The 23359-nt window shown below is 38.4% G+C and overlaps 2 protein-coding genes across 3 annotated transcripts; both read left to right on the plus strand.

The window, feature by feature from the left end:
* Positions 1-3037: 3037 nt before the first annotated feature.
* synpo2la (synaptopodin 2-like a) lies at positions 3038-12815 on the plus strand. Of its 2 annotated transcripts, none has more exons than XM_048204712.1 (4): positions 3038-3421; positions 5886-6037; positions 6201-6907; positions 8205-12815. In XM_048204712.1, exons 1-4 carry the CDS (start codon positions 3320-3322, stop codon positions 10814-10816), a joined length of 3573 nt encoding a protein of 1190 aa, XP_048060669.1. In that variant the 5' UTR covers positions 3038-3319; the 3' UTR covers positions 10817-12815. The 2 variants fall into 2 exon arrangements, with proteins under 2 accessions (XP_048060669.1, XP_048060670.1); XM_048204713.1 differs by having other exon boundaries at positions 3039-3421; positions 6285-6907.
* Positions 12816-14400: 1585 nt separating this feature from the next.
* Positions 14401-21656, plus strand: myoz1a (myozenin 1a). The gene is made up of 6 exons (XM_048204714.1): positions 14401-14573; positions 16037-16145; positions 18971-19158; positions 19384-19654; positions 20358-20529; positions 20657-21656. Exons 2-6 carry the CDS (start codon positions 16046-16048, stop codon positions 20889-20891), a joined length of 966 nt encoding a protein of 321 aa, XP_048060671.1. The 5' UTR covers positions 14401-14573; positions 16037-16045; the 3' UTR covers positions 20892-21656.
* Positions 21657-23359: the final 1703 nt, after the last annotated feature.

The raw sequence follows: 23359 nt of genomic DNA on the forward strand, positions 1-23359 counted from the left end.
GGGTGTGGCGTGAGAGCGTGAGAATTGGGTCAATTGCGTGAGTCTCACGCTGAATGCGTGAGAGTTGGCAGCTATGCTATGGTTGAAATCCGATAGCTCCGTGAGGCCTCCATAGGGAGCAATGACATTTCCTCTCTCAAGATCCATAAAGGTACTAAAAACATAAATCGGTTCATGTGAGTACAGTGGTTCAATATTAATATTATAAAGCGACGAGAATATTTTTGGAGCGCCAAAAAAAAAAAAAAAAAATAACGACTTATTTAGTGATGGCCGATTTCAAAACACTGATTCATGAAGATTCAGAGCATAAATGAATCAGTGTGTCGAATCTGCTGTTCGGAGCGCCAAAGTCACGTGATTTCAGCCGTTGGCAGTTTGACACGCGATCTGAATCATGATTCGACACACTGATTCATTTGTGCTTCGAATCTTCCTGAAGCAGTGTTTTGAAATCGGCCATCACTAAATAAGTCGTTACTTAGTTTTTTTGGCGCTCCAAAAATATTCTCGTCGCTTTATAATATTGATATTGAACCACTGTACTCACATGAACCGATTTAAATATGTTTTTAGTACATTTATGGATCTTGAGAGAGGAAGTGTCATTGCTCCCTATGGAGGCCTCACAGAGCCATCGGATTTCAACTAAAATCTCTTAATTTGTGTTCCGAAGATTAACGAAGGTTTTTACGGGTGTGGAACGGCATGAGGGTAAGTAATAAATGACAGAATTTTCATTTTTGAGTGAACTAACCCTTTAAGCCATGCAATGAATTAACTTTAAAAACAATACTCCAGTCCAGAGGTGCGTTTCCCAAAGCGAACTATGGTCGCAAGTTCCGTCGTTACCAATAGAGTTCAATGGGACTTACGACCATGGTTCACCAACGATGCTTTTGGGAAACGCACCCCAGATCTCCAGATTCAGTATTAGTCTACTGTGTTTCATTAGAAATGGCCCATGATGAAATGTAATTTTCAGTTTGTGTAAATTCACAACAATAATCAAAATGTTCTTTGAAATAAATACATTCCTGTTCAGTTATGCAAGCTGTCATGAGACTCCTGTCAGTGCTTTAAATGCACATTGGGCTGAAGTTTTCATATTTCATATTTAGAGAAACTGTGCACCTGGGGAGTGATTGGGGGGTTAGCTTAAGGGCAGTGGTGTAATGTAACAAAGTAATAATACTTCATTACAGTACTTAAGTATTTTTGGGGAGAATCTGTACTTTACTTGAGTTTTTATATTTCTGTCAACTTTTACTTTTACTCCACTACATTTCCTAAATAAAATGTGTACTTTTACTCTGATACATTTTCCCAAAGCATTTTCATTACTTACTACAAAATAAAGTAGGAAGAACACAGACTGCAAGCAAGCATGTGCAAACAAGTTCTCGCACAACCACGGTTGGTTTCATTTTCTGGGTTGCGTCCATTGCTGAGAAGAGTGCGCTGTCATTACACAGTACGAGAGCGGCCTCTAGAGGCGAAATAAAAACTATCACTGATGCCTCGTAGAGTTTGTTTTGACACGTGACGTTAGGCTGCACGCTGCACAGAGCGGGACACTTCAAAAACGGACAACAAAACGGTATGTTATACAGTGCACTACAGTACATGTTTTCATATCATTATAAAGTAATTAGTTTGTTGAGTAGATGCTGCATTAGTGGAGAACAGTAGTATGTTTGCCGTCGAGGCTGGAGAGGATGCTAACATTAGCAGTACCTCAAGCGGTTAAAACAATGTGACAAAAACACCAACTGTTTAATGTCACGATTGTTCGTTATCCAGCGAAGTTGCATATTTAAACTGTATTCTCATCATGCAGCAACAGAAACATATCAAATCAGGAATGTATTCGATTTCAGTTCTTTTATCGGCACTGTAACGCATATTTTGATTAGATAATCATCAAGTTATCTAGAGGCAAATAATGTGTGATAGTATACATATAATAGACCCATGCTATGCCTTTGTGTGTAAAGATGGTAATTTTTAAGCATGACCGTTTGGATTTATATGAAATGGTAACACTACAATAAGAGTCCATTTGTAACATTAAATAAGGTTAATAAAAGTATTGTTCATTGTTAATTTCAACATTGACATTTTAAAGTTGTCTCTTACATTAGTTATAATGCACTATGAATTAACATGAATGATCAATGTATAATTAATATATTAGTATTTTTTATATTTAAAAAATTTACAATAAACATTTAGTCATTTTTTTAATTCAAAGAAACAAAATGTAAGAAAGAGTTAAAACTGAACACAATCTTGCTGCTCAAATTGTGTATAGAACAATTTAAAAAATTTTTTTTTTTTGCTCTTTTTGTATTTTATATTTACTTGTACTTTTACTTTCAATACTTAAGTACGATTAATATAAAAAAAATATTTTTTGTACTTAATGCATTAATTTCTTTAAAAACAAACTTACCCCAGACTTTTGAACATTACTGAATTATCATTTGGTAAATATATTTTAGGTCTTAAATGTATAGTGATCAAAATCGATCTCCTGTGTATGGAAATAAATTGTCACCAAGTCACTTTTAATTTCCCACTGAGGTCAGGCATGTGCGTGCTTGTCTAAAGAAAGATTGATTGGCCAAGTGTCCCAGTTTGAATGCCAAGAGAACAGGTCTGCAGTCAGTATCTGTACAGAATCAATGATTAAACAAACTAGCTCTGTGATCCATGCCACACTATTAGAAGGTCCTGATGTTATAATATAGCACCTAGAAAAGAATAACCACACTAGAACTCCTCAACTGACAGTAGTCTAATTTCTTGACCACCCTTTACAGAAAAGAATTTTTCAATGGCAGTTTGCACACAAGTAATTTCTTTCAATTTCAGACTCAAATTAACTTGTAACTTGTTGCAATTCTGAAGTCATTAAAAAGCTTGCCCGCTTAGCGAGAGAAGCAAAGGGCTATTTTTAAATCAGCCATGTACGCCCCCCTCCTTTCAAGCCAGCTCTGTGAGTGACAGCACAGCTGTGATAAACTAGTTCCTACCTTCATCCAACACAAGATTCCACTTCATAGGGAGATGGTGGGTATCTCTTCTCTTTCCCTCTCTATTTTAACTTCCTTTATGACTGCGCCCCTATCACCAGCATCCAGCTCAGGGTGTGGGAGGGGATCTGTGTGTGCTCAAGTGTGTATTTGTGCGAGAGACTCAACTCAGGTGGGCAACCAGAAGGAACCCCAGGACATATACTTGCAGTAGCAGTCGTCTTCTCTGAGGGGGCCCTGTAATAACATGGACTGCGTGTACTGAGGACACAGACCGCACCATGGTGGCTGAGGAGGTTATCATCACCCTATCCGGAGGAGCACCATGGGGCTTCCGACTACAGGGAGGAATCGAGCACCAGAAGCCTCTGCAGGTCGCCAAGGTATGACTGCTGGAAACACGTCAGAATAAAATAAACTTAAAAAGAGTGCGCTATACATCACTTTGAATGGTATGTCTGCCTACAATTCTTCAGTTCTAAGGAAACTTAAGATGTTTAAAGCAGCCTTTAGATGTAATCGATACCAGAAGCACAGGCCCCTGCACTCTAAGTGTGGTGTGGAACTGATCCTTTACCAAAAAAGCAAAATGATTCATAGAGTTTGAACTTTCAAGTACCATCTGAACTGCAGACAACCCCCTTAACATTTTGAGCACTAACTGTACATTTAGTAATAGTAATAATTCAAGGGTAGATTACTAGTAACAAACCAAGCTTGAATGATAATTAGCTGAAATATTTGATATGTAATTTATGACTAGTAGTTCATGAGAAGCTGTGTTTAGTGTTACTATAGTACATGTATCAATCTTGTGATGTTGATTTCTGCTGTTATTTTGTAATTAACTATTAGATAGCAGATGTTAGTGAATATTATAATATAAATTAGGGATGTTGAATTTATACTCGTGCACACACACTGTTTTAGTTCATGACTGTTGTCAGCCTTTGAGGATTCAGGTCATATTTAATAACATTTGCCCTAATTAAATCTAATTTGGTTCCACGCCACACAATCTTTAGAATAAATCACTATACATTCTCCCAAATACAGCAGACTTTGTTTTCTTTATACAGGATACAATGTGCTGTATATAATGTATTTACCATGTAATGATAAAGCAGCTATTCTAGTTGATGGTGATGTTGTTGTCATTGATTTTTGTAATTGTACAATTTTCTATCTATCTGTATAATGATGTTATCTGATCAGGGTAGTTTGATGCATCCATTAATATTGGCTGTCATGAGGAGTATTGTTTTTTTATTGGTAGCTGGATGCTTGTCATCAAAAGGGAATTAGATTAAAATAATGGAATGGACATAAAGATGCCATTTAGTGACAAGGCAGTTTCCAGATCCCAGTTCACCACTAGGCCCTGAACCTGTAACCTCTGCAGCTGTATCCCAAAAACCACAGGCAACCAAGTACAGGATTAGAATCAGAAATGGAAAACCAGATCACTGATCCATACGCCATGTTGCTTTAGCACACCTCTTTTATGTTGATTCCAAAGTCAAAGTCCAAATGAGTACACATACTATAAAATATTCTGTTAAGGCTAAGGTGGGCAATTTCAGAGAGGCTAGCAATAGCAAGCTAGCCTTGAAAGCATAAGATCCCACCCTCCCAAAGCCACGCCTCCTCCAAAAACACATGAACATGCACAGCCAGAGCAGAGTCTGCAAAGCGCCTTGAGAGACAGCATTAAATTACCTCATGTCTCAAAGCACATAACATTACAATAATAATGAACGCAAACAACTTAAAGATCTCTGACTTGTACCACATACAGTATATCGTGCTTGGAGGTATGCAAATACATATGTTTGACAGGCAGGTAGGTAGCACATCCTATCACTGCATTCAGACCAAATATTCAGACAAACATTTTTTTTGGTCCTGAGACTTCCACTTAAGATATATTTTTCAATATTTAGACCACTTCTATTATAGATTGCTATCAGGATATGAAGAGCGTTTCAATCAGTATAACAAAAAGTGTTTATGAAAAATATTGCCTATAGCTTTAACAGTCAAGTACATTGTCATTAACACATCACACTGTCCATATTTATATAAATTTAAGTATTTAGTATAGACTGATTATTGCAGCTTCAGTAAGATGTGGAACACTGTGAACAAAATCACTGAAATCAGAGCCTATCTTCCTGTGCTGAGTAAGATGACAGACAGGACAGGGGTTTGAGCAATGGCATTGCAAGGTCCAATTGAGAAACAACAATAACACTGGCACATGGGCAGTGTCTGTTAACTGTTTATGCCAGCCTACTGTGTGGTTTTCATTCTGATTTCCAACATAATTCATACTGTAAATATTAAGATAAAAATATCTGAAATATTAAAAAAAAAAAAAAAACTGTGTTTGAAGTATTATGAACAATGTTTTTGCTGGCTCTTCTCACTTGTTATTAGCAGAAACATGCATTGATTGTTTAAGAGCTATATATATATTTCATATTGTGTTTATGGGCAACATATTGGCTCAGTGGGTAGCACTGTTGCCACATGTCAAGATGGTCCTTGGTTCAAATCCCGGCTGTCAGAAGGCCTTTTGGTGTGAAGTTTGCATATTCTCCCAGTGTTGATGTGTGTGCTTTGGTTTTCCTTACAGTTCACATGCAGGATAGGTAAATTGGATATGCTAAACTTTGTAAACACATATGATTATGTTACTCGTTGTGATTCCTTGGAGGTCTGCTTTTAAAGATAGTAAAAATGTTAAATGTAATATCAATGCTTTTTTCTATATAAAATACCAGAGGCCATTTTAAAATACTTCTTGACCTATTCATACATTATTAACTTACATTTACCCTGTAGGTGCGTAAGCGAAGTAAAGCATGTCGGGCTGGACTGCGTGAGGGAGATGAGCTGGTGTCCATCAATGAGAATTCCTGTGGGAGTCTGTCGCACGCCCAGGTCATGAACCTGATCGACAACATGCCAGGAACACTACACATCCGAGTTAGGAGGTAAACCTTTTATAACCTAAATCTTTTACTTTTCCAGTTCTTATGTTTGTGTTTAACTCCAATGGGAGCTGAAAGTAAATGATTGTATTGGATTAACCAGGGCTGCTGTGAGGTATTGTTTCTGAACCACCTGTGCTATTTTACTCCCTTACATGTCTATCAGGGCACCGGCTGGTTTCCAGTCGGTGGTTCTGGTTGCTCGAGCTCCTTCTCCCCGCATTGATAAAGAGTACCGTGCTGCCCTTAGGGCCATGTCACCATCCAGTTCCCGACCTCATCAGTCCAGTGTGCGGCAGATACACCATGGATCCCTGATGTCCCCAACTGGACGCAGTGGACTGACCTCCCCGCCGGGCAGTGAAGCCTACTATGGAGAAACGGACAGCGATGCAGATGTGGCTGCTCATGAGAGGCAACGCAAACCAAAACGACGCAGTCCCAGCAATTCACCTGGCAAGGCTACCCGAGCCTCACCAGAGGGAGCAGAGACTTCAGAAATGAGTGGGTATGACAGCGCCTCGGATGCCCAAATGTACAATCTTTTGGGGCCTAATAAGAGGGAAGACACATTGCCTGGTGTAGCTCGCAGAGAAGTGATTTACCAGCCCCCTCCCCATGGAGCCTGGTCCTCACAGACCTCCACCGAGACCTCATCCATGAGTGCGGATGACCAAAACCCACGAGAAGGGCTAATGGAAGAAGACAGTGGGTTTCAGGAGCCCCCAAATGTTCCTCTTGTTTCTCCAGAGAGAGCCAAAGAAGCTCTAATGCTGAGCTCTCGTAGTCAGTTGGTGCCCATGGTTGGGCCAGTTGACAATCCAGTGGATGAGGAGCTCACATTAACGTACATGGATAAAGCAAAACAAGCAAGTGAGTATATGACGATTATTGCTCTTGTGATTGGCTTACTGTCATGAACACCTGCTTTGCTTTGTAAATGTGTTCTTAAAGTCACTGCTTGTGGTTGCCTGCATGTAAACCCTTGAAGAGACGAGGGTGATCATGCTGAGTCTTTTAGCCCCCACCAGTGTCTATATTTGTCCTGAGGCTCACAGGGTTGATAACCTGAGCACTGCTTTGCATGAGCTGGCATAAGCATCTCCAGCTGCTAGCTCATATCAGGTGACAGTGCTCCTCACAGGCCTCTCCACCTAGATTCTCAGCTGAAATACTGGACAGTATTGTTAGTATTCTCAGTATTGTTTTCAGACATGAACAACCAGCATCTGGCTGGAATTTAGAGTCACTTAAAAGTCATAAATACAAGCCACAAATTAGCATACTTAAGAAGACAGGTTAGTGTTCATAAAATGAGATACGCACAATTAGTTACACAGGTTTTACATTCCAGTGCCTGGACACTAGTAATGCAGTGTCCAGGCACTAGTATGACACTGATCCTGGACTGTAGCTGTGGAATGTGTGTTTGTTGATCCCAGATCAGGTGGTAAAACAACACAGTGACATCTGTGTTTATGCTGAGATTACTTGCTGTGGAATCTAATGTGCTATTAATAGAATATTAATGTTAATTATGAAAAATATGTATGATGATAACCATTCATTTAGTGCAAACATTAGATTCAACAGTTATTAAATCCAATGAAACAGCTACACCTCATGATTTACAATTAATTCTAGTTAAATTAATTCCCTTTTATGATTATGGTTAGGTTTAGGGATTAGGTAAGAGTTGAGACTTAATAGTTAGTTTTAGGTTTGGGTCATGTCCCACAGTACCATTTTTATAAAGTGTCAAGCATCTTCAGAGCTGCAGCTATTTGAAGCAGTGTCATTTCAAGCACCAGCATAAATAAACAGTCATAAATCAAAAGACATCTCTAATCTGTACTCTAAACATTCTTATGCTCTTCTCGGGGACTACAATTAAGCACTGGTAAATAAAACATGTCCCCATTGTAGACAAATCAATTTGGCACCATGCTCTTGTTGTTTAATAGCTATAGATTAATATAATGAGCGGTCCCTGCTGCAAAATCCTTTGATTAAGAGACACGTTTTTTTTATTGGGTTATGATTTGAAAACTGTTAAAAGAACATCTTTAACTGTCCTTGCTCCTCTTAACAGAGGAATTAAGTTTACCAGGTCATGGACATAGAAAACCGTTTAATTTTGTCTCAAATGTTTTTATCTCATGTTATGCAGAACTGAATCGTGGAGAGACGATCACGGACAAACAGGTGAAAGAAGCTCGGTCCAAATGCCGCACCATCGCCTCACTACTGACGGATGCACCAAACCCTCATTCAAAGGGTGTTTTGATGTTTAAAAAGCGCCGGCAACGCTCCAAGAAATACACACTAACCAGCTTTGGAAGTGTTGATGAGGACATGAGGCAAGACTCTCAAGAAGAGGATGGCATATTTCCTGGCAGCGAATCAGAATTTGATGAGGAAGGTTTCTCTGCTGCACCGGACCCCACATGGGACAGCGACTATCTTGAGATGCTAGAGAAAAGATCTGCTTCCAGAGGTCAGGAAGGAGAGGGTGGTGCTCTTAGTCCTGGTTTGAGTGATACATCTGGAAAGGGGGCACAGTTGTTTGAGCAGCAGAGGAGAAGGGCTGAAGAACATGCAAAGAAAATGGAAGCTGCGCAAGAACAGTTACAAAGCCAAATGCTGGGCATTGCACTCAAAGAGACACAACCACTTCCTCAACTACAGACACTGCAACCTCAACAACAACCAGACTCATTGACAAAGCCCAATGTTCAGCCACCACCAGTTGCTCCAAAACCTGCCAGACCTTCAAAACCACTACATCACGAGGTTCCACCAGCAGAAACACAGAACATGACACAGATGAGCACACCTCAGGCCATCCCTGCTGTCCCTGTTATGGTTAACAGGGATACTTCGAGCACAATGGTGCCAGCCCCCTCTGTGGTGCCCCAAACTAATCCGTCAGTACCTTCTGCAGAAACAGTGATGCTTCCACCACCAACTCCTCTACCAGAACTACCTGCCAGCTCTGTGTTAAATAGAACTGCCCGTCCTTTTGCTCCAGGCTGCGTTACCAATCGGGCAGCCACAGCTCCTGTCGTGTTTCGCCCTGCAGTCAGTAAGAAGACACCCAGACCTGTTTCAGTGGCTGTGCTGGTACCTTCATCTTCTACAGCATCAGAAGAGCATGCCATTGGGGTTACCCCTGCCTCCTTTGTGAACCAAGTCACAATTAATCAAATGGGTGAAGATATCCCTTCTAAAATGATACTCACACAGCCCTTTATGACTGGAAAGTCTGTTCCTCCACCTGCTTCTGTATCCGTGGAATCATATTCTCAACCTGCTCTTCACTGCTCCTCAGTGGAAAACATCCAGGTTGCATCAGTGCCACCTCCCGAAGTTCAAACCCAAGAACCCACCTTTCTTACAAACAGTGAAACAACTGTTCCTCCTGCAATCCTTGTTAACAACATGGTGACCGCTGTGGCTCCTGTTATGCCTTCTGTTACTCCTCAGACCATAGAAATACCATCTCAACCCTCTTCCACTTTGACCTCTGCAACTTCTGAGACCCCTTCAAGCTCTGTACCTTCGCTGTCACCAATAGTCTATCGTGATAAAACCTCTTCCACCGGTGGCCGCACTGGTATTCTCCAAGAGGCCAGACGCCGTAGTGCATATAAGCCAATGTTTAACATACCTGACAGCAAGAAGAACTCACCAAACCCTGAACTATTATCTATGGTGCAGAACCTAGATGAAAGACCCAGGTGTGTATATTCTGAACCTGAAAATATTACCCACAACATTGATGACAACAGAACAAGGGTTCCACCACCTGTGGCTCCTAAGCCACGGGTCATCCCAGAAATGTCACAGATCCCCCAGGCAGAGGGAAAAGGTGCAGAGCTGTTTGCTCGTAGACAGAGTCGCATGGATTTATTTGTTGTAGACTCTCCACATCTGCAGCCTGCACCTCTACAACCCCAACAATCCCAATCAGTCATAGACTTGATCCAAACACGGGAACCCTCGCCAACTCCATCCCAATGGAAGTATTCCCCTAATGTTCGTGCCCCTCCACCAATAGGTTACAACCCCTTGCTGTCTCCTTCCTGTCCTGTTGGGCTGCAGCGTGGAGGTACTAAGGTGTCTGAGGGAAGTTCCAAAGGAAGTAAGGGTGGTTATGGTGTCCCAAAAGAGGGTATCAAGGCCTTGGACTTCATGAGGCGGCAGCCTTACCAACTGAACTCTGCAATGTTCAGTTTTGGTGGCGGCATTGCCACGCAGTCTTCAATTCCTTCCTACCAGAGGCAACAGAGGGATGGCCACACTCTGACACCACCCAAGCAGATCCCAGTAAAGGCAGCACGTGTGTATGAAATCAAACGTTTTTCCACTCCAACCCCAATGTCGGCACCCACTCTCAACCCCACAGTGATTGTACCACGCTCGCAGACCACGCTTGGGGAGCACATCTCTCATTCTGATATGACGTCCCTTCCACCTGAACCTGTGCCCGAATCAACTCCAGCACCTTCACGGGCCCCAGGCCTCCCAGACCTCCCCAAAATTTCATCTGTGCCCATCCCTCACCCCATGCCGTACTCACCTCCAGCTCCCATGTCAAGTATGTCAAGCCTAAGCTACTCTGGGCTCCAAGCTACCAAACAATTTAAGAGTGCCCCTGAGTTAAGTGCCCTACCACCAAACCCATTAAAGTCTCCAATTCAAGTTCCCAAACCTCGCTTTATTGCAACAAGAGTGGGTATTCAGCCCCGGGTCTGGAGGCCTGGAACCCTACCTCAGTGACAGTATTAATTTATATTTGGAAGAAGCTAAACCATCTGCTTCTGTTCCAGGTTCAAAATTCATACTTTTCAAATATGATCAATGTGTTAACATCTGTTTAATATAACTTGAAGAAACAAAGAAATTACATTCATCATTTCATTTGAGTATATTAACTTGTGCTTTGGATCACTGGTGTTTTGTTTTGAGAGTGTTTTTCAAAACGTAACTGAAAAATCCAGAATTTCTGCAAAATGTTCATCAATATGTTTTGATACCTCCAATGTTAAAAATTTTTAATCAAAATTGAACCTACATGCATGCATTTCTCAATGCATGTTCCTGGTCTTACTGTGAACAATTTATTTATGTTATTCAAAGAAAACTATTATTTGGCTTTATAAACTTCAATCGAAGTATAACTTGCTCTTCCTTTGAAATGACTCTGCTGATGTCTCTCAGACTGTGTGGGCAAATTGGATATTAACCAATAGCCAAATAGCTACTAGGCATTGTTTTAGCAAACTCACATTCGGTCTGACTCCCTAGTGGTATGCAATGCCCACTTTTCTTTTTATTTTGAGATATTTTGAGATAGTATATTCAAAATTCATTTCTTATTTAAGACATGGGTAAGGTTTTTGACTTTTGGCACCTTTTACATACAAAAGTGTCATTTCTTTGCTAAACCTTGATCTACTTGACATTTTTAAGAATGGAAAAAATACCTAAGAAAAGGAGGCAAGCTGAATGATCTTAGGTCAGTCAGAAATGATATCTCTCCTGGCAGAGTCTAAACTGAACAGGTGCATGAGGGTCACAGCCTATTTGTAGGAACAAAGTAAACAGGGAACCAGGCTGGTTCTTTAAAATGTGCTCTGGCTGGATGTGTGGTCTTCATATCCCAGTACCGATATATTAAATGGATGACTAATGAAAATCTCGTGTTTTCATTTTTTTTTTTTTTTTTAGAATCGTATTCAAGTGGTCAAATCAGTAAGTGTTGGAAAGGTACAGCGTTGGAAAGAGTCCTAGAGACAGACATGTAGGCTATTTGAGCACTGAAGCAAATCTGACGCATGAAGACAGGCGTAAAAAGTGCAAAGCTGTCCAGGATTATCAGAAGGTTTATTAGCCAACTGGCTTTACTAGAATTAGTCAGAATACTTAACGTGACATATTTGAATGGCATTCGTGGCAGTAAGGCTGATAATTGTGGTTGTTTTTGAATGTGTTCCTTAAAAATATTGCAATGTCTTTAAAGAAAAAATCTGAGGCCTTGTAACATTAAAGGAACAGTGGATTAAGGTTAAAAGAAAGGAAATCAGTTTATATTAATGTGTGTTAGATATACAGAGAGGATGAATAAATAATGATTGCAGTACTGGCAGGTGAGAATATTTCGTTATTAAAATGTCTCCTTTTTTAAAATTACATTTTGAAATTGAAAAGAAGTTGACAAAAACAGAGCATATTTACCCCTGGTTTCACAGACAAGGTTTAAGCCTAGTCCAGACTAAAATGCATGTTTGAGGTGTTTTAACTGAAAGCAACTTGCACAGACATATTATAAAATATGTCAGTGCCATTATTTTTTCTCAAGATGCACACCAGTTTTTCTTTCTAAGGCACATTTATAAAAGCTGCTTAAATGTCCTAATTGAACTAAGGCATAATCCTGGCTTAATCTAAACCCAGTCTGTGAAACCAGGCCATGGTGTTTCAAATCTGAGCCACAATTTTGTTTGTCTTTCCAGTTTGTTTATCATGTTTTATTTTATAGACTAAAGTTTTACATTGTTCAGTTTTCTTAATTTTGGCTGTTGTACAAATCATTAGATCATTGTGTCCTTCTTTGCAAAATCTACATTGTGGTTAGTGTCTCTGTGGTGATTTTGTTTTTGAAGTGCTTATAATGAGCTCAGCTGAACTTTAGGACATAAGAGATTCTAACTGAAACTGTCATATAGGCTATTTCTTAATACAATCAATAGTTTGAATAAAACATACCTGAAATTTCCCACAATGTCTCTGTGTCATGGTAAGCGACAAACTATTGCATGTATTGCAGACATGATCCATTATGGGAAAAAAAGCTAAACCCATTTAATCTTCAGTATGTTTACGTTTCAGATTAATTTAATAAAAAATATATATCAGTGTTAATGTGTCCCTTTTAAGAAGACACATTGTTTATGCAATGAAGGTGACTAATCACCACATGGTGGCGCTTATGTCCCACTTTTCAATTTAAATCAGGTTATGCAGTGGAGAGTGAGCATTTCAGTGTTTTCTTATTTTTCTAATAATAATAATAACAATAAACCCTGCAGAACCACTTGTTTCTTTATAATTTCAAATCACAATAAATGACATTTATATATGGCCAAATATACAATCAACACCAAATGTTTCTTCTAAAACTTAGTAGCTGTGAAGTGGGGAATTGCACACTGTTGGATGAGTCGACTACAGCTAAAGCTGGCACCATTCTCATGCATATGCTCTCCTCCTATATTTAGGGCTGATAATGTTCAGTCACTTTTTATGGCTGCTCCAAGCTTTCCCTACTTAGATTCCATTTATGAGTGGATCCTTCCTGAACTGACAAAGATAGCGAAAATCTGACAAGTTCTTGGGTTCATGCAGTGCAAATGATGTGGGTGAGAAAAGTGATATAATAAGCATTGTCTCTGAGACAGGTGGGAAACTTTGGTAGCACTTTATTTTACAGTCCTGTTCCCCATGTACATACTATGTATATATTACAGTTATTACAATATCTAGGTAATAACTACTAACCCTGAACCTATACCTAAACCTAACCTTCACCCCGTAGTTACCTTATATTAGCCAGTATTTACTTAGGTAAGTACACTGTACGTACATGCAAGTACACGTACTGTAAAATAAAGTGCAACTGAAATTTCACCTGAAATAATACTTCTTGACTGGCAGAGACATCATGGAGTAATGAAAGAGAATTATATTATATACATTATTTATTATTCATTTATATATATTTATATATCTCCTATACAGTAATTCAGTACAATAAAATTCATTTTTTTGATTACAAAGGATTACTCTGCTGATTCAAAGAAAAGTTTCTATATAGAACCTTAAAGGTTCTATATAGCCTGGGCAGTTATGCCAAACTTGTGAGATTGCACTCTGTGCAAATTTGTGAATTTCGCTACTAATTGTCTAATTCACACTACAACTATTTAGAACCATGTTATATTGGAGTAAAGTTGGCTGCCATGTCCAACACTGACCTCTCTGAGTACTTAAACCATTATCATAAAAATAAATTTAGCACAGTTAGGGGGTCCGCTGTTGGATTTAAAAAGTGAAAATCCTCTCACAAGTGGAGGGTGACTAATCATCGAAGAAAATGTACTTATCTACCACAGCCCTTTTGCCTCTTGAAGCTATTTGATAAATATGTGCAATCACTCGGTCTCTCTCCTTCTCTCTATATTTAGCCAATGAAGCATCTGCAAGAAAGATATTAGTCTCTTGATATTCCCATCAGCAAAGTGCTGTGCAGACCAAATTGGCCCCCCCTTACTCCTCACTCCCCCTTTTTACCCGGACTCTCCCTCCCCCGATGAAGATCTGCCATCCAAGTCCCAACTGGATTTTGCACGCCTTGGGTTCTTGGTCCAGCCACAGGTCAAAGGTACCCGGGAATTGGTAAACTTCTTAGCCACAAGCCTTTTCCTATTTTCACTGTACCTTTGAGACCACGTCTTGTAAGCAGTCTAGAGCCTTGGTAAGTGGATTATGTGATATTTGTTTCTGTCACTTTACTAACCGCACACACTGTTCAACTAACAGCTGCATGACGGCAATGAAAACACGACCAGCAATAACTCCTGTTGCTGGTGTGATACCCACTCAAAGAGTTTGCAAGCACTGACGGCATATTCTCATTGTACGTTTGCATTGATTGGAATAATCAAGCTCGAATGCTCCATTTGCCCTGTATATTTTTGCTGCCGGAAAGTGGGAATGTGCTAAACACTCCCACCCAATCTGGCTGATGATTTTATATGGAATGCAAAGCATACTGTCCAGCTGGGAAACTTAAGCCTAGTGGACCCCAGCTCATGATTATTTTACAGGGTGGGTCAGTGCACACCCCTTGTCTCACCACACATTAATCTGTGGTGTTGATTCAGTTTGAGGGAGATTTCCAGTTTCTACAATGTGTTAAGTCACTGTGTAGGTGTGTTTATGTGTGTATGTTTGTGACAAATCTAGAGTATCTGACAAAAAAAACCCCAATGCCACGACTCGTCACTAAAAGGTCTTGCTTTAAAAATAGCCATACTGTATTGAGTTACAGTCAAGTCGATGCAGTGTTTGCCATTAACAGACCCTTGAAAAAATAGCAGATATACAGTACTGCATGTAGGACAGTTGATGAAAAGAAAATTAAAAGATAGGCCCAAACTGCACTTTACCAATGGACTTCCATGTCCAGACTTTGAAAGTAGAAAATTAGGTTAAACTTAATTAATTATAACTTTATTTTATATGGCATGAAAATAACGGAACATAACAATTGAAATAAAGAGCTAAAGTTGGATATTCTTAAGTGTTCATATCTGTACGAACTACATACAGATATCATATAATACATGCACACAATACAGATATCATACTGATTTATGACATTTGGGTGCAATGTTTTTGAGTAAGATAAACCAAATAATAGTGCAAAATTATATAATTCATATGTCCCACCAAAAATGCTGTCACTTCCTGGAGGAGGGCGTCATTGCGGAATTAGATTTTGTAAGGGATTTTACAAAAGACTAACAGAATGGAAAGTGAGAAAACACTTGATCAGTTAACAGTAGTTTTGTTTGAAAAAAAAAAAAAAATTACAGAAAAGAAAAAAAAAGAAGACGCACCTGGAGTATTTATTAGTAGGAATTACATACCATGAATTACAATATTTGCTTTTCTGTAAGGCTCATATTAATTGTGTCTGGAAACAGTGTCTGAAAATACTACCCCAAACAAACCAAACACTGCTGTGGGATATACATGCATCTTCAGAAATACTCGTCCTTACAAAATGAGTAACATGTCTGTTCTTTCCCATTATTTCTCAGGGACTAATCGTGTCATCTGCAGAGTTTGCTTACAACACAAAAACAATACCTGTTCAAAAGACAATGGTGAATTTTAGTATTGTCAAATCCACTCTGATCTCTGTTTTCCCAGTCTGGAATCATGCCTCTGTCAGGAACCTCACCCAACAAGCCAGCCCCACCCAACAAGAGGAAAAAGCTTTCCAAGATCATCACTGACCTGTCACACATAACCCAAGATGGTAAGACACCCACAACTTGAGCTTTATCCTTGATTGTTGCAAAATCACTCAATATATCCAAACATATGAGACAAATGGAAAAATGTCACCTAAGGTAATCTTGATTGGCAGGGAAGCTACATGCAATGTAAATAGTTTTTCAAATTTGTTCATTATTAAAGTATGTTTTATAAGAAAGTACTATTTCAGTCTTTCTCCTTCAAAATTGTATGTTTAATTCAGTGTTACTTGCTATTTCTAGCAATTTCTGAGTGAAAATTGTTTCAAAGTAAATCCTACCCCCCAGTATTGAGGTCTGTGACTAAATAACTGTTTTTCTTTCCATCTTTTGTGCTTATAATTAAAGAGTGTGTTTGTTTAGACTTCCTGACAGATGTGAAGGTGTCTTCTTTGAAAGATGTCATTAAAGATATTAGACTATAATCATGTGATAATGCGGACTGTATACAACCTGCTCAATCGCCTGCGTAGGCAGCCTGTGTCACTTTCAAACTGTTTATTGGGAACATCATCTCAATTTCAGTGCCTGTCACTAAGGTTTCATACGTCTGGATTTAATATGTTTTAATGAGGAGTAATATGTCAATGACAACATGTATCTTGTTGATTTCATAGCTGAAATGTTAGCTGTGTCTCTGATTATTAACAGAACACCTCTTCTTTCCCCTCATCAATATAATCATGGGACACATACTCCTCTGAAAGAACATTACATGAGTGTCTCCAGCGGAAATGAAGTCTAATGAATATGTTCATTTTCATGCTTTTGAATTTGAGTGAAAAATTGTTGTTGTGAAAGAATGTAAAATTTACCTTATGAACTATGGAGACTGTCAAAAGATTCTTGTGATCCTGGTATGTGTTTGTTTTTCCTTAGGCTACATATTATGATGTGAGGAAACAGTCACTTATTCTAGGGAAGTTAAATCTAATACAGAAATAGACTTGAGAAACTTCAAATAAATGTATTGTTTATATTAACAGTCGTGAACATTTCCAAGGAATTGTGGGTGATTTTCCAGCACAAACTGTGGGTGGTAGGATGACTAATAGATATTTAGTTACTGTTATGATTACAATGCAGAAAAATTGATACATCTGTATAAATATGAATGACGACAATTGATATTAGAGAATCCAGGACCTATTTTTCTTTTCAAGCATAGTCTCATCATCCTTTCGGTCTCTGACTAGATGAGTGTTCTTTTTAAGCCATAAATGCATATACTGTATATGAATATTCAACATATGAATTTTCCCTGTATGAGATTTTGTCTTTTATGTTTATATCATATAGTTAATCAATATAACACGAGCAGAAGTGCTGTTTTCCTGAATATCAGCATATATTATCATTTTAAAGATGAAATATGTAAAATTTTTGCAGTAAAATATCCAAAACCCACTGGGCCAGTGTTATATATTTTGTTCAGTTGAGTACTTACAATATCCCAAATGTTTCCAACTATTTGTAAATCGTGAGAAAATTGCTATTTTAACCAAGGATCCGGGATGTGTGAGGGAGTCGTCTGTCAATGGCGTCATATCCGCGTTACCCTCGGTTTCTGGTTTTATTTTGAAGAAACCATGGAAACACCAAAGACGCTTTAATATCTTACAATATGTTTTAATAGACAAGGGAACAACTGTTTGGTTACATTTATAGATGGAAAACTAATTTTGTTATATAGCTCAACACATTTAGTCTGATTGTTTAAAATAAATCTAATTTTCTTGATTTTTTTGTGAGTACCATGCTTTACCATGCCTCAGAGAAAAACACTATTTTGTCAAATAGCTAACATAGCATAATCAGATGCAGCTTTATTTTTGGTAACAGTAATGCAGAATTTTCTCTATCATACAATACATTTTAAAATTAATTGCATGCCATTTATCTACACAAGCCATCCAGCATTTAATATGATATTCTTAAATCGATCTAGCTTACTAGCTTACGTGTGTTGTGTTGGTCTCTCATTAACAATCGCTCCAGCGGCCTCATTCAAGGTGAAGACCACATGTCCCAAGATTCCACGCTCAAACTTGGCGTCATCAAGCTACGCCTTTGTTTTGAATAGGCGACCTCTAGTGGACGAAAAACTACATACTACACCTTTAAAGGCGCTCTAAGCGATTCTGAGCGGAGTAACTTCCTGTTGACGTTCGAAGTGTTGTCAAACAAAACAGAGCTAGCTAGACTCTCCTTCCTACTCCTCCTGGCCCTCCCCTCCGTGCTTCCTGAAACAGTCATGAACGCGCATTTAAAATGTAAGTAGCTTGCGTATTGACGCTGCTTGTCGGTTATTGGCTGGAGCATGTTTATTATGTTAAGTGGAACAGGCTGCACCAGTTTGTGGGAGCTTGTGGCGACTACAGAGACTGCGTTTTTTTTACAGTGTGTTCAAGGGACAGGCAGCTAGCGCATAGTGAGATGTTTGCGGTATGTGACAAAAAAAAAAATTGGGCCTAAAAACGCGTCAAATCGCTTAGAGCGCCTTTAATAAAATTTTTTAATAAACAACAAGATCATATTAATTTAAAATTTTGAACACAGTAATGTCAGTTCATACTGTTTTTGCAATACAGCTGTTAGCATTTCACTAACGAAAATAATTCTGAACAAAGCAAAACAGTTGCGTCTCCCGTTCATGAATGAATCAGCGGGTTTGAACAAATCAATGAATGAATGATTCTTTGACCCATTAAGACCTGCCACCACCTACTGGCGATTTCAGATTCATATAAAAGTATCATATATAGAAAACTGTTTTTACATTATTGCCTAATACTTTTATGTTTAATGTCTCTTTTTCTATATATAGAGTATGAATCAGAGCCTGAGGCCTCAGAGTTTGACTTGGGGAAAAAAATCAGGGCACCCAGGGACATCATGCTGGAGGAACTATCCCTTCAGAAGAACAAAGGCTCCAAGATGTTCAGGATGAGGCAGATTCGTGTGGAGAAGTTCATCTATGAGAACAACCCCGACCTCTTCAGTAGTGAGTCCATGGTAAGGCAGACTAAAGATTACTTTTTGTTCTCAGATTGAAGCTCATTTGCAGTAAAGGGTCATTATTCCTAAATCACAATTCTTCTGTTTGTCAATGTTCTACATTCATCTCTGATTCTTTATTCTGGTCATGTTCTTATTTCTTATTTAAATTGAACACCCAAACATGATTTGAATGCTGATTTGGAAACTCTTCAACTAATTATCATGTTACTCTGCGTAAAGGATAACCTCCAGAAGTTCGTGCCCAGCCTGGGGGGCCAGATGATGGATGTTGGTGGCCGCCTGATTGGTGGACAGATGGCTGGTCAGGCTGGTGGGGCCGGCCAAGCACCAGTGCCTCCTCCCAAACCCGGAAGCTATGGCAAGGGAGCAGGGGGTGGACTGCTAGCAGGTGGGCTCGCTGGAGGAGCTGGAGGTGCTGGAGGTGCCGGAGTGGCAGGAGGAGCGGGAGGAGCAGGAGGGAAGGCTGATGTGTCAGGAGATGCCTCACAGAGTGAGTAAGAACCCAGATGGAGACCTTTATACACTAGCCAGCTCACCCACTCTAGAAACTGCCATTGAGACTCACAATGAAACTTGTGTTAAACAGGGTTATTCTCGTTAACTAAATCAACAATTATTAATAATTTTTTTGTTAATTTAAATAAAGCTGAAATAAAATAACATATAAATATTAGATGAAAAACATAAACTGAAAGAAAATTACAGATGTCTTGGAACTAAGTAAGTTGAAGCACTAAAATTACTAACTGGAAATAACTGAAACTGAACTAAAACTAAAACTGAAATAAAAACAAATTAAACCTACATAGTAAAATTTAAAAAGATAAAAGCATGCACATAAACCACAATTAAAATGAAAATATTTTAATAAAACTTTAAAAGTATATATAAATAATACTAAAATAACAGTGTTCACCCAAAAATGAAAATTCTGTCATCATTTACTCATTCTAATGCTTTTTCAAGCCAGTTTGACTTCTGTGGAAGACAAAAGAAGACTTTTTAAAGGTTTTATTTATTTTCGTTTATACATTGAACATCAGTGGGAGTCCAGTGTTATTTTGGACCCCATTGACTTTCATTGTATGGACAAAACCAGTCATATGGGTTCGGAATAATAAACAGAATAATACAATTCTTTTACCTATGTGTACACGACCGATCACTTTCAATCAGCTTTCATTTCCCTTTAGGCGCGGGAAGTGCTTTGGAAAAGGCTAAAAAGAGGGATGCATATGGGAAGACATATGTTTCGCCTTGGGAACGGGCTATGAAGGGCAATGAAGACCTTCTAGCCACAATGAAGGCTCAAATGCCAGGACCTTATTCTTATAAGGAGCTGCGCAAATATAAGAGCTTTAACAGGTGCAGTTGCATTTCTTTATATACACTGCACAATCTGCCTCTCTCTCTGCCTGTGCATTCTGCAATTGTACTTTTCAGTCCTATGGTCTCTTTTTTGCCTTTAATTGCTATCTCTCAATCTGTCTAGGAGTGCTATGCCCTATGGAGGATTTGAGAAGGCCTCTCAGCTGATGACTTTCCAGCTGCCAGACATCGATGTGGCTATTGAGGAGCCTGAACCAGCAGTGGTGTACCAACATGATATCTGCTCACGACCCTCCTTTAACCGCACACCCATTGGCTGGGGGGGTAGCGCTGAACCAGGCAGCATTCACATGGAGTTGGATACTATACCATTTGATGGGGAGACTGATGACCTGTGAACCTACAACCCTAAACAAATCTAATTTATGCCTGTCCTAATTTCCCTGCACTATAACCAAAAACACACCTATACAGTATGCACATAGTCACAATGCATCAAACTGTAGATCCATCAGGAGGACATATAAAATGTATATGTAATGCACTTTTAACTTTGATTCTAAATCTGCATCTGAATGTAAGCTTTAAACAAAGAAATATGTATGCATTTGTGGAGGAATTTCATGCAGGAAGCATATAAACTTAAATGAAGGTGTCAGGTGGAGAATAAAGTTTTGATTCGCTTGATATTTTGTCAGCATGTTGCATTTTAGAAGTGAACAAATGAGAATAACGTGCTTTGGGCAACAATGTCCAGTTAGCACAAGCAGTGATGGACTGCTTGGCACACACTGCTGTTTTTCCTGTCACTTAGATAAAGGTAAACAGTTTTGACTGCATAATCTGGAACCGCCCTTTAAATAACATATTGTCACACTTTACCATTCATTATAATGTCATTTACATAAGTACTAATTATAGTTATGAAAATCATGTACTTGTGATTATAATTATGTTCAGAAACACCTTACAGAGTATTGTTGTTCTTTCTATATAGTAAATTACTATTATAACAAGTAAAATGAAATGTTAGCATATTAATATACTAATCAAATCCATGTCATCACAAACATTAATACAAATACTCAAAAAGAGGTGATAAAATAAAAACTCCAAACTGCTGTGTCCACACTACTACATTAATAAATGATTAACTGCTTATATTTCTGTTGCAGTCTTTTGTGAATATACTGTGTATTTTTGACTATAACTAAATTCAGAAGGAGAAAGTGGGTCATAAGTATATTTGATTTTGTTTTATGGCACTAATACTACACACAGCCAGCAGGTTCCGTGCAATATTTCATAAGGTCTTTCATAATGACTCTTATGAGCCAGTTCTTTTTAGTGAATGAAAAACATGCAACACAACCAGTGTTAAACTGAACGAATGACTCAAATGATCAGTTCTTTCTATTAAAATAAATATATAAAATAAATTCAGTAAAATTAATCAGTTTGAGCAGTTACTGAATTAATCTGACTCTCAAACCTATCCTATAGGCTACTTGTTTTTATTTCATCATGTTCCGAAAAGAACCAAGAAATATTGTCTACACTGTATTTAAATTAAATTTAATGAATTAGAATGAAATATGTCAAAGTATGTCAAATTATTTGTTTTAGTGTTAATATATACCCACAGAAGGCGACGTTCTCAGGACCTTGTGCAACGTTCCCTAAAAGTTCTCTAAAGGTGACGAAAATTCAGAACCTTTACAGAACATTCGGGACGTTCCTAAAACTGATAGGAATGTCCACTGATCATTGGAATGTCCCCCTAAAATCATATAAGGAACCTTGAACTGCAGCACTTTCATTACCAAAAGAGGATGTTTTACGTCCCAAATGTTCTGTAAAATGTCAGAATTTTTGTCACTTTTAGAGAAAGTTGCGCAAGGTCACGAGAACGTCGCCTTCTACGTGGGTGTTTTATAGAAAATAATCAAGTTTGAAGTCACCGTTATAGAGGTGAGCATTTGCTTTTGATGGGCTCTTGATTCTTGACATTTAACATTAGATTTTCTCTGGCTGCTTTAATTGTGTTATCAAGATGCGTTAGTTATAGCAAAAAATGCAAGAGAAATTCTGATCAGATGAATTGGTTTGTTTAGTGTTGATGATTCACTGATCATCACCAAAGTCTAAACTGTGAGTGTGTTAACTGGTTCGTTTTGCATTAATTAATGCTTAGTTTTTTTTTTTTTTTTTATGAGTTTTTAAAAAAAAAAATTCATTATACAGACAAGTTTTGAGCAGTGTCTTTCAGACTCACACAGACATCATGAATCAGCGTATGATCCTCAACAATGGTGACAATAAATAAAAATCTTTTTTGTGACTTTAGTAGCTTGTTTTGTGATGTTCAGAGTTAATCTGTTTATCTGAAAATTTTGTCACCATTGTTGAGGATCATACGCAGAATCTTGATCTCTGTGTGAGTCTACGTGATCCTGTCTGAATAATTTCTGCACAATGATAAAAACTTTTTTTTTAAAAATCAAAGCAGGACAGGATTTTATGCAGTATCACAGGACTATAACACGAAAGAAAATACAATATTCAGAGATCAGTGAATAAGACCACTGTATGATGATAAAATCATCAACAATGAGAAACCAAATCCAATTGATCATGCTCATGCATGTGCTGTTGTTTTTTGTCTTTTGTAAGACATTTAAGAAAAAAGCTTTTGTTTGAACAGCCACTTTTATTAGTCAGTTTAGCTCTAATTTTCAATTAAATTTTTTGACAAGGGCAGCAGGGATGTTCTGAGAACATTTCCAAATAAAATATGGTTCCATAAACGTTCGGAGAATGTTCTGTGCAGGTCCCCCAGTCCTTAAAAGAACTCCACATCGTGACC

This window comes from Megalobrama amblycephala, linkage group LG10 (genome assembly GCF_018812025.1).
Source record: "Megalobrama amblycephala isolate DHTTF-2021 linkage group LG10, ASM1881202v1, whole genome shotgun sequence".
NCBI classification, from domain to species: domain Eukaryota; kingdom Metazoa; phylum Chordata; class Actinopteri; order Cypriniformes; family Xenocyprididae; genus Megalobrama; species Megalobrama amblycephala.

Bases quoted from the DNA above. Each gene is read 5' to 3' on its own strand.
- synpo2la (XM_048204712.1), top strand. From the start codon at position 3,320: ATGGTGGCTGAGGAGGTTATCATCACCCTATCCGGAGGAGCACCATGG. The intron at 3,422-5,885 runs GTATGACTGCTG...TTTACCCTGTAG, and splicing joins AGCCTCTGCAGGTCGCCAAG to GTGCGTAAGCGAAGTAAAGC. The intron at 6,908-8,204 runs GTGAGTATATGA...CATGTTATGCAG, and splicing joins GGATAAAGCAAAACAAGCAA to AACTGAATCGTGGAGAGACG.
- myoz1a (XM_048204714.1), top strand. From the start codon at position 16,046: ATGCCTCTGTCAGGAACCTCACCCAACAAGCCAGCCCCACCCAACAAG. The intron at 16,146-18,970 runs GTAAGACACCCA...TTCTATATATAG, and splicing joins GTCACACATAACCCAAGATG to AGTATGAATCAGAGCCTGAG. The intron at 19,655-20,357 runs GTGAGTAAGAAC...ATTTCCCTTTAG, and splicing joins GTCAGGAGATGCCTCACAGA to GCGCGGGAAGTGCTTTGGAA.